The sequence below is a fragment of the Manis pentadactyla genome, chromosome 12 (genome assembly GCF_030020395.1).
Source record: "Manis pentadactyla isolate mManPen7 chromosome 12, mManPen7.hap1, whole genome shotgun sequence".
Classification (NCBI taxonomy): Eukaryota; Metazoa; Chordata; class Mammalia; order Pholidota; family Manidae; genus Manis; species Manis pentadactyla.
In genome coordinates, this window is record NC_080030.1 from 106,703,089 (window position 1) to 106,715,348 (window position 12,260).

A 12,260-nucleotide genomic window follows, 5' to 3' on the forward strand; every position below is an offset into this window, starting at 1 on the left:
AACAATGAAAATTTTCAACATATTTAGCAGTCAAAATTTTCATTTGACAGTCCATGGAATTTATTTAATGCTACCGTCTCTTTTTTTTTACTTTGGTATCATTAATGTACAATTACATGAACTATATTATGGTTACTCGACTCCCCCCATTATATCAAGTCCCCCCACATACCCCCTTACAGTCACTGTCCATCAGTGTTCTAAGATGCTATAGAATCACTACTTGTCTTCTCTGTGCTGTACAGCCCTCCCCATGCCCCCCCTACATTATGTGTGCCAATCGTAATGCTCCTTTTCCCCCCCTTATCCCTCCCTTCCCACCCACCCTCCCCAGTCCCTTCCCCTTTGGTAACCGTTAGTCCATTCTTGGGTTCTGTGATCCTGCTGCTGTTTTGTTCCTTCAGTTTTTGCATTGTTCTTATACTCCACAGATGAGTGACATCATTTGATACTTATCTTTCTCTGCCTGGCTTATTTCACTGAGCATAATACCCTCTAGCTCCATCCATGTTGTTGCAAATGGTAGGATCTGTTTTCTTCTTATGGCTGAATAATATCCCATTGTGTATATGCACCACATCTTCTTTATCCATTCATCTACTGATGGACACTTAGGTTGCTTCCATTTCTTGGCTATTGTAAACAGTGTTGCGATAAACATAGGGGTGCATATGTCTTTTTCAAACTGCGCTCCTGCATTCTTAGGTTAAATTCCTAGGAGTGGAATTCCTGGGTCAAGTGGTATTTCTAATTTTAGTTTTTTGAGGAACCTCCATACAATGGTTGAACTAATTTATATTCCCACCAGCAGTGTAGGAGGGTTCCCTTTCTCTACATCCTCACCAACATTTGTTGTTTGTCTTTTGGATGGTGGCCATCCTAACTTGGATAGTGAGGTGATACCTCATTGTGGTTTTAATTAACATTTCTCTGATGATTAGCAATGTGGAGCATCTTTTCATGTGCCTGTTGGCCATTTGAATTTCTTGTTTGGAGAAGTGACTGTTCAGATCCTCTGCCCATTTTTTAATTGGATTATCTGGTTTTAGTTTCTTGAGGTGTGTGAGCTCTTTATATTTTGGATGTCAACCCCTTATCAGATATGTCATTTATGAATATATTCTCCCATACTATAGGATGCCTTTTTGTTCTATTGATGGTGTCCTTTGTTGTACAGAAGCTTCTTAGTTTGATATAGTCCCACTTGTTCATTTTTGCTTTTGTTTCCCTTGTCCAGGAAGATATGTTCATGAAGAAGTTGCTCATGTTTATGTCCAAGAGATTTTTCCTATGTTTTCTTCTAAGAGTTTTATGGTTTCATGACTTACATTCAGGTCTGTGATCCATTTTGAGTTCACTTTTGTATATGGGGTTAGACAATGGTCCAGTTTCATTCTCTTACATGCAGCTGTCCAGTTTTGCCAACACCAACTGTTGAAGAGGCTGTCATTTCACCATTGTATGTCCATGGCTCCTTTATCAAATATTAATTGGCCATATATGTTTGGGTTAATGTCTGGATTCTCTAGTCTGTTCCATTGGTCTGTGGCTCTGCTCTTGTGCCAGTACCAAATTGTCTTGATTACTGTGGCTTTGTAGTAGAGCTTGAAGTTGGGGAGTGAGATCCCTCCTGCCTTATTCTTCCTTCTCAGGATTGCTTTGGCTATTTGGGGTTTTTTGTGGTTCCATATGAATTTTGGAACTATTTGTTCCAGTTTCTTGAAGAATGCTGTTGGTATTCTGATAGGAATTGCATTGAATTTGTAGATTGCTTTGGGCAGGATGGCCATTTTGACGATATTAATTCTTCCTAGCCAAGAGCATGGGATGAGTTTCCATTTGTTAGTGTCCTCTTTAATTTCTCGTAAGAGTGTCTTGTAGTTTTCAAGGTATAGGTCTTTCACTTCCTTGGTTAGGTTTATTCCTAGGTATTTAATTCTTTTTGATACAATTGTGAATGGAGTTGTTTCCTGATTTCCCTTTCTGCTAGTTCATCATTAGTGTATAGGAATCTTCTTTCTTTTTTAGTATATTCAGAAAAACCAAGGCTGAAAACTAAGTCATATATTACATTAAAAATATTTTTAGAGATTTCCTCAAATCTCTAGCTTAGAAGAAAAACGGCTTCACATTTAATAGAAAATAGCCTGCACATGTAGGGACAACTGCCTCATAAATAATGAAAATGTTACTTTCTTTTCTTTTTTTGTGGTCATTAACTTGGTTTCACAGGGAGGATAAATACTTTTATATCTAAAATGAAAACCCATAAAAAACACTGAAAGGCACATTGTGTCTTAAATGAGTTTTCTTGGTTTCAAAAGCTTTTCTTATTTCTCTTTCACAGAGATGTGAAAAATTAAAATTGGCATTTGAAAGTATTCAAAAATTTTTTAAGTCGTTCGGTTGTTAGGGCTCTACAGGTGCAGTTCTGAATGAAATAAATTTACCATCTGCTATGTCTCACTTCTGACCAACTCACAATTATACTAACCAAAAGGTATAACTATGACTTCACAAATTAAAAGGAACTTCTTTTGGACTGAAAAATTCTTAAACATAAAATCCATTTCTGTAAATAAATTCAAACAAGGTTCTTTCTGTTTTATATTAATATTAAATTATTTACAAAAAGCTGTTAATAAAGGAGTCATTTAGTCGGTATTTAATTCTGTCTGCTCTATGCCTAAGACTAGATAAGGTGGCGGAGGATGAAAAATGTCTAATATACTCTAACCAGGAGAAACTTATATTCTAGCAGAATTGCATCAACCATAGCCATACCAGAGCATAGCAATAAAACACGAGCACAGAAATGGACAAGGAGCATGAAACACAGACAGCTCTGTCTCCACTTGGCTGTAAGCTCCGTGGTGACAGGGCCCACGCGGGCTCCATCACTGCGGGACAGTCACTAGCTGGCAGCATAGCCTCAGGCACACATTTGGTGTTCAATAAATTTATTTGCTGGCTAAAAAAATAAATGAAGGAAAGCCACCCACAGAAAGTGACAATAGAGATGAGCATAAAAACAGTCCTCCAAGGCCACAATGAGGAGTTGTTAAATAAAAGGGAAGAGAGGTATCACCACACCCACCTCTTAACAATTTACCTTAATGTAGGTAACATTCAGCCTTTCACCCCAAAATATATCTTGTACAAACCTCCTTTACCCACATAAAGATTTCCTATGTAAATATTTTAATTTTAAAAAGTTAGAAAATAAACTATCAAGGTTTCCAGTACCCACTGGATACCACATGTAAGATTTTGAGTGTTTAAGCTCAATCATTACCAACACAAACAAAACCAAACTTAATAGCTCCAAAAGTCATTTGCAGCTAAAAATGAGAATGGAGTGAGGTATATTTTAGCCATGTACCATTCTGAGTCAGATTTAATAAAACTCATTTTGGAAGTCATTGAATAAAATATAACTTTTTAATAAAGATAACTTTAAGACAGTCATATATCCAAGAAAAGTATGAGGTAAGACAAAAATAGGGGAAAAAAGGAAGTCATGCCAAAAAAGAGCAACGAAGGCAGTTATTAGGCAAAGTTTGATACATAAGATAATATCAAGTTCTGAGTGTGTGACCCTGAGTCAGGGTTTAGGTCAGTGATAAATACAAGCTGTTGGTTTGGTCAACCTTCTATGAACCGGCAAAGGTTTTCTAAAAGGGTCAGAGATAGTAAATACTTTTGGCTGTGGGCCACCGGGTCTCTGTCACAACCATTTAACTCAGCTGTTGTAGCATGAAAGTAGCCACAGACAACACATAAATGAATGGGTGTGGCACACTTCTATTAAATCTTTATTTACAAAAACGGGTGGCTGGCCCATGAACACAGTTTCCCAACCCCTGTTCTAGAGCCTCAAATTGACTTCTCAATAATTCTTTCTATCAGGACAGCCCTACTTCCTTTAGGCCCTTGCACATAAACTGTATTAGTGTTTTGTTAAAGTCTCTAACGACACCTAGAAGAGAACATGGCAGATATTCTCTTGTTTTACAGGTGAAGAAACTGAAGTTCAAATGGATTAAGTGAGCTGCCAAAGAGCTGCTAGTCGAGTTGAAACTAACAACCAGATTTTTGTTCTTTTCACCATTCTTAACCCTCACCCTGTGGCCAGTCCTCCAAGGCCACAATCAAAACATCCGCACCCTTTTTGGACTCCTCTGTTGCCTGGAGCTCTTGAGAGCTGACTCACCACATTCACAATAGCTCTCAAGAACATCTACTGAGAAGTCCATTTCAATTACTTACTTCCATTCTGAAGCCATTCTCAGGTTATTCTCAGGTCCCTTCTCTCTTTACAAGATCCCTGTCTTCTGTTTAGGCTTTTATTCACAATCTCCTACAACGTCTCTTCATCTTCAAAAAGCCACCATGAAAAAGGACTAGGTACACCTTTGTCAGGGGTTGTAAACTCTTTTAGTTATTTAAAAAGAATTTGTGTTGTCAGTGATGTAACTGGTACCTGCTTTCACAGAGCTTATAATCCATTTACAAAATACCAGGTGTACAAGTATGAAACTGAGGAGCAACTCCATGTAACTCAGGTCAGATCTAAGAAACTTAAATGAAAAAATTTAATTTCTACTACACATTGTCATAAAATATGTGCCTTCTGAGCTACTGAAGTCATTGGTAATGCCCTATACTTTGAATAATTTAAGTAATAAATACTAAATAATTATAAACATTTCATGGTAATAGTATAGTCCAAACGATAAAACTGGGTCACATTTTTCTTAATTATGGTTTTTTGGAGGGTGTGGGAAGGTTGGGGGGTTCCTTCTATTTTCTTCTAATTATTGCCATTAATGAGCAGCTTATATTGGACTAATTCCTTGTCCAAAAACACCTGCCCAAAATGGAGAAAAATACATTCAGTCTTGCTTTGATAGTAACATGGAGCTGGAAAAGTGACAATGAAACCACATAAAGTAATCTTAATAATTAACAGGAAAAATTATGATAGTTTTGTGATCTTTAAAAATGTCAAAACATTAACATCTGTTGGTTATAAATGTATAGGAAAATGAAAAAAGTAAATAAAACTAACATTTACTTAGTACTCTGTAATTTAAAGCATTAGAAATGTTGAGAATTAAAAAAGAATTTTATGTCTTTGTAAAACACTTAAGCACAGTTTGAACAGTGCTTGTTTACTTGACATATAACTTACAAGCAAGCATCTTTCCTAAACCTTGGCAAATTGTCACATCCTTTCTAAGTTCAGATCCACTTCCCAACAAGTTGTCATTTGTGCTTTCAATGTTAGGAAACTCCGCGAGTTCCTTTAATGCTAAGTTTTTTGCCAGCATCTTTTCTTCTGGGATAACCTCACCCTTTTTTGTCACCACTACTCTCTCCATTTACGTGGAAAACTTCACCCTCGCTAAGCTTCGGGGTACTGCCCACCTAATGTCTCTCAAATGGCAACAGTGCCAACGTTCTCACAGTCAACTATTTCATCTAATTCCATTACATTCTATTCAAATCTCACTTCCGGCATTATCACTTTCTTTTTCTTTTCCACATCTTCATCTTTCTGGGCCAATTCCCTCTTTCAATTATCCTGTTTTATAAAATGTTATGTGGGCTTATCTCTGGAGACAAGGAGCCAATACAACCACATGTTTTGCTGTCTGCAGGTAAACCAAGTAACAGATGCGTGACAATTATTCAGTGACAGACACTGAACGTGACATGACTGGTCACTGATCATGATGCATATCTGTTGTTATATAATGATTCATGAACTGGAGAGCTAGCAATAAAGTCTGTACTTTATGTAATTACTCAGTTAATATGTGGTAGTAAATGAAATAGGAACCATACTGCTGAGGAACTGGTATCACTTAGCTAAAGCATGTTAACTGAAGCACGTTAACTCGTGCAGAGTGAGGCAGCCTGTACACAGAACGACTGCTCGAGGGCACCGGGTGCACCAGGGTGGGCAAAGCTCAGTCACAGCAAGCTCTGAAAGGTGGGGAACACGGATAGGTGTTGCAGGCTCCCGCCGCTCTCTCCTTGAGCATGTACTCTGCATCCCAGCCAGGAGAGAGAGTCCGAGCCTAGAGCTCAAAGCAAGTGTCCTGTTCTGAGAAAGCAGAGGCTGGAGCTCATGTACTCAAGTGGGGGCACTCTGGGGTGCACACAGGGTATTCAGGTGCAATTCCAGAGAGATCGTGACTAGGTATACGAGTACTTTCTCCAGAAGCTAAGCACAGGAAGCTTACACCAACACGGGTTACAGGCAAAGCAACCATGCTAACACTAGGGAGCCCATGAACAGATGGGTGCTGGAAGGGTACAATGCAAGGGGTGACTGAAGGCGGCTTTCTGCAGAATTCTGGGCACAGAGGCTAGAACTGAAACCTGTACCACCAATCGTACGCTGCACCAATCTCAGCGGACTGTGGTTACTTCCCACGGCGGCGCCCTGGAATCACACACGCTGTTTACCGTTCTGTAAGCCCATCCACAGCTGCTTGTGGTCTTTCTTCTGCATTTCATTGATGACTTGACTTTTATGCTTTAAAGCATCAGCTTCTTTCACACAAGACATAAAATGAGCTTCAACTGCATCCTTAGATGGACAGTGCAGAAGGTCCTTTTCTGGAAAACTCTATCAAAGGAAAAAAAATACACATATAAAAACAGGTACACACATTACAAAATTAACTTCTTAAAGAAGTGTTTCTTCCCTAATTCAATAATCTAATATTTTTAGCAAACTGTCTCTTAACCTCCCAGTAAAGAGATTTCAGTACAATTCCAAATACTTTTTTTTAAGTGAATTAAAAAATCTTTGGCTATCTGGCATATTTTGTACTTTTTCCAAATAATTCTTTTGTAGTATGATGTGTGTTTATCATATGCAAAGATATGAAAGAGTAATAATTTAAAAAATAGCTTGTTGCCTGACCATACCTAGTGTTGGCAAGAATGTGGAGTGGAATCTTCATACACAGTTGTTGGGAGGGTGAAACAGTACAACTGCTTTGGAAAATTGTTTGGTAATTCCTTAAAAAAGGTGAACATACACCTGCCATCAGATCCAGTCATTCTACAACTAGGTAATTACCTACAAGAAATAAAAGTGTTATGTCCACACAAAGACTTGTATGTGAATGCTAACAGGAAACATCCTTTATGTCAACAGGTAAAGCATGGTATAAACATATAAGAGGGTGCATTTTAAACATGTATAGTTTGTTATAAGTCAATTAGATCTTAATAAAGCTATTCAAATGTATCTTTTAAGGTCAAATACCTAAATTTACATCCTATACCTTCACTGAACCCTTCAGGCAACTGAGGAAGTGATCACTGGACAGATAAGCAGTTGCATAAATGAGACGACTAAAACACTTTTCACTGAAAAAAAGAAAGACAGTAAGCAACATTAATTGAACACTTAGCAGGTAGCGGACATTGTACTGGGCCTTTTCATACAGATTATATAATTCAGTCATGACAACCCTTTAGGTAAGCGCTGGTGTTACTGCTCTTTTACAGATAAAGAACCTAAAGCTCAGAGTGGATGGAGCCAGAGCCTTTAAGTGGAGGACGTGGACCAGGACTAGTCTGACTCGAGGATCCGATGTGATACCATTTTCTTGGTAAGACCTAAGTACTTGAGATAATGATTATATTACCAAAAAAAGTCATTGTTCTATAAGCTGTTCAGTAAAAACTGAGTCAAATAATAGCAGGAAAAAATGCGGAGCTATAGGCTTCTTGGGTTACTCTACTAAGAGACACCATTTATTGTCCAAGCCATGGAAAGCCCCTGAATGACAAGGAAATGTCCAGCAGATGCCGTCCTACCAGAGGAAAGGGGACTTGCTACCCATGGCTATTTCCTAAAGTGTATTTTTTAAACGTAAAAAATGACACATACTTCCTTCCGTTCTAGCAGAGTCTGATCTCATAGATCTGCGGAGTACAAGGTGAGTCACTATATTACTATCTACTGGTCACAGTTGCCTGGAGCAAAAAGGAACAGTTGAGACAATCAAGTTGTCTCTCTAGGTACAAAGGGAATCAGATTCATGGTGCCCTTGAGCCAGAAATCCATAAAGAACTAAGGTGGGAAGTCCGGGCAGCAGAAACATGGGAGAGACCATGGAGTACCTTCCACAAGGAAAGATACGTGAGACCTACGTCCTCAACACGCAGGCAGAAGCAGCAGGAGAACGGTGAATTACCCCAGACAGACACAGTGGCTCTCGGCCCAGCACAGAAGAACGCGTCCATCGGCAGAGGGTCTCAGTCAGTCACACACAAACAGTCAGGGCCGTGGCAGTGCCTCCTACCACTGCAGAATGAGTGCCTTGGTCCCCAAACCGGGCTCTGTCTGGTCACCACCACTCAGCAATGCTTTGCACAGAAGCACTTACCTTAATGCTGACCCAATTTTACCCAGCAAATGTGAGCTCTGACCCCAAATAATCACCATCAAAATTCAAAATTAGAATTTCTACTCTTATCAAAACCAAAATACACTAATTTAGCACTATGTTATCAGGAGGAAAAGAAAAATGCCAAGTTATTCTTAGATTTGTTTACTCATTAAACTTCAGTATACGCAACAGAACTGGGCATTTTAAGGAGCCCAAAGCTTCACTTGATATTACCAAATTTTCAACTCACACTACTATTTTCCCTTTTTAAAAATTCCACACACTGTTAGCAACCTTTTGGTTAAAATGCAGCTTGCAAGGAGTGCACCTAGAGGATTAATGAAAATATCAGAGAAAAAAACCATAGACAGAAATAGCAAAGGTTGTAAAACGTTAAGCGGTAAATGCAGGTGAAAGGTATTTGGACGTTCACTGTACAGTTCTCGGCTTTTCCAAAACATAACAAATTGAGGAAAGAGGAATAAGATAATTTTCTCAGTAGGCTAGTGAAGTTTAGGAATCTAAAATGTCCTTGAAGCTAATTAGAAAAGTCTGAAGAAGATACCATTTTCACTCCTTTTGGTAAATAGAGAAAGAAAGCAAATACAGTATCTACGTGTTTTAAAGCATTTACCACTTTACAATTATATATCTCAGAATTCAAAAATTATATAAAATTTTCCCCCAAAATATTAATTAAAACTGAATTATTATTATAACCTTTTGGTTCTGTACACAATATTACTAACTATTAAATCTGCACGGTTCTCTATACTCTTGTTATTCAACATGTGGGCTGGTGAGCCAACAACATCCCATCACCTGTGAACTTCCATTAAAAATAGAGAATGTCTGCCCTCAACTGAGCCCTACAGAATCAGGTCAAAATCTGCACTTTAGCAAGATATACAGGTGATTTGTATACACATTAAAGTTTAAAAAGCACTGCTCTAGACATTAAAATTAATTTACTATAAACATTATAATTCTATTCAAATTACAAGCATTAAAGTGAGTTAAAAATCAGAGACTATAAGTCCATTTGAAGGCTTTTTAGTGGGCATGCCCCCTTCTAAGAATTCAGTCTGAACTCCAACCTGACCTGTGTGTGTGTGTGGTGTTTGTGTGTGTTATAGGCAGTGGGGAAAGACTTAAGTATTGCACAAAATTTAATCAAAATCAATAAATATCTTGGAAAGCAACTGTAAAAGAAATAACTTGCAAGCAGCCTAGTTAAAACATAGCCATCATGTAACATTCTAAACACAACATCATGAAAGATAAAATAAACACTGACACAGCAACTGACAAAGTTGTTACTTAAAAATTCAATCTGTTGATGATAAACTATTTGCTAGAAAATTAAAAGAAAAACTGCTTCCTCACTCTAAAAGCACTGCTTTTCTACCTGCCAATGTAATGCTTACTGAGGGTCATCAATCAGAAGCCATAAGGTAAAACAAGGGAGGTGGGCCTGTATCAGTCAGTATAAGCTCCCAGTGAAACACCTGGGGACAACCTCTAAGGGAAGCTAAGTCTTACAACACTAAATAAAGGGTGCTTAGTATACAGAAAGGAATCTGGGCAATAATTTTCCCCCAGCACAGGCCAGAGTCAGAAAGTGTAAGAACACCCAATAGAAACGCTGTTAGTTTAAGCAAATTTAAAACATCTTCTACAATTTCCTTATTAGCGCTAAGATTCTGCTTTCTATTTGATTTCCCTAATAAACTTTCCATCTGGAAGAAAATATAACCTGCTAAAGACCCCCAAAGAGCAATTCATTTAAAAATACCAAGAATAAACCCATTACATGTTAACATAAAAATCATATTTTTGTGAAAAATAACTATTTTCCAGAACAACAAAAGCATAGAGAGGAGATTGGCACTATTTTAGTTTTGCAAGCATCTTTAATGTCTGGCTTAATAAAAAGTAGATGGATTATCTTATTTGCTTCTATGCTCAATACTCTACAATGGTTAGAACTTGGTTAAATTATGTAAATGTACAAGCTTATAAAAATATGTAGTGGGAAAAAAGGAATAATATTTTTAATAGCATTTTCAGGTTTGTTGATATTGTTTGGATACTACACAAATTCAACTAAGTATAGTTTATTATGACACTAATGGAGAATCTGAAACTGCATCAATAAACATTTGACTCCTGTTCAATTAAAATCCCTGATTTTAACCTTGACCTTTGAACAAATCTTTCACACATGCATGATTTTATAACATTATGCATTGGTCATTTGGAAAATATTTGCTAACTGAGTTAAATGTAGATCTTCTCCAAATGGTGACACATTTCATTGTATAAAATCTCTTAAAACTCAGATTTGTTAAAATAACCACCAATCTCACCAGAGTTTTTTAAAGATAATAAGGTTGTCAAGTTCATGGTGGCAGATACATGTTCTCCAAAATTCTAACTCACTTACAGGTTCAAATTTTATCACTGGCGAAAAATGCCATCAGTTGTTTCCCTTGCAATGACAAATTCCCTTTGTTTTCATGAAGTGGCTTTACAAATTCCCAAGCCTGAATAACCACACTTTTTCAGTCATTCTTTCAAAGAAAAAATGGTGTTTCATGAGAAAAGTGAACTCAGCTTGCAACTCAACCAAGGTCACAAGTGCTTGTCCTTAAGAAAACTACCCTGTTTGGCAACGAGCAGGAGTGCTTTCTGTGTACTTCCCATTTCATCACACGGGAGGTTCAGAAGACAGGTACTTAAACAGTCACGATAAATACTCATCACTAATTTGTACTGCTTCATCCAATCTTAAGTGAAACTGGAACTGTTTTTACTGCAAGTGTGAAGAACATAATAACCACTGTGCAGTATCAGTGTAGGTTGGTGCCAGCCTCTCTTTGTGCTAAGATGCCAACAGTTTCACCCACCATTGCATTGGCAGGTCAGTACAAATGTAAACACAGTGGAAAGGGCCAACAGCATCTTAATATTACTATGGAAATAGGTTCAACCTCATAGATCCTTTCAAAGGGCATGGGGAAGCCCAGGGGTCCACAGATCACTCTGAGAACCATTACACTGAAGCAATCAACAATTCTATACCTTTTCTATCATTACTACAATCCACGGACTCACACAATCAATAATTACAGAGCGCTTAGTATGTATTGCCAGCCAGGCACCTTAAAGTGTTGGAATATTTGTGTCTCTGGGTCATTCACTCTTGTATCCCAAGCACTTAGAACAGTGCCTGGGGGGCACACAGCAGGCTCTCAATATTTGCTAATGAATAAATAAATGGGTAGCTATGATATATTTTAACCTAGATTTGAAAGTCTTTTAGATTGCACATAGACACACCATCCACACAAATAATCTAATTATGAAGTACTTTTCAATATAATAGAAAAGACTTGTTAGGCACTATGAAAACTCTACCCTCATCATGCTTGGGGTGGTTTTACCATCATGCCATTCTCAACTAAAAGGTCACAGACACAGCCAGTCCTGGACATGCACAGCACCATGGAAACTGAAACTCATGTGTATCAGCACCACAGCCTCACTCTGCATGGCTCTGCGGTAACGCAGTGCTGGGCAAAGCACATTAATGCAAACGATAGGGAAATAAACACCAATGACCACACACTCAATTTCAGTAAAATGGGAACAAAAGCATTTCAGGAAGAGTGGGTAAGCAGTCTCTGGGCAGTGACTTCAAATGAATGCCCCTTACAGGAAAGCAAATCAGACCCCTAAATGTTAACTAACATGCCTCCCACCCACTCACCATCACCACTGGAAAATCATCACCTAGCGATCAATTAATGGTATTTACAAATTGCTTGGGGGTCGGGG

At 38.0% G+C, this 12,260-nt stretch overlaps 1 protein-coding gene across 4 annotated transcripts in view; it reads right to left on the reverse strand.

Moving 5' to 3' along the window:
• The window catches only part of ATG5 (autophagy related 5), a 91,764-nt gene that overhangs the window by 56,938 nt on the left and 22,566 nt on the right, over window positions 1–12,260 (reverse strand). For all 4 annotated transcript variants that reach the window (XM_036902875.2, XM_057489456.1, XM_057489457.1 and 1 more), the window contains exon 5: window positions 6,478–6,640. In XM_036902875.2, the coding sequence (XP_036758770.1) occupies window positions 6,478–6,640 (163 nt within the window). The remainder of the gene's footprint in view (window positions 1–6,477; window positions 6,641–12,260) is intronic.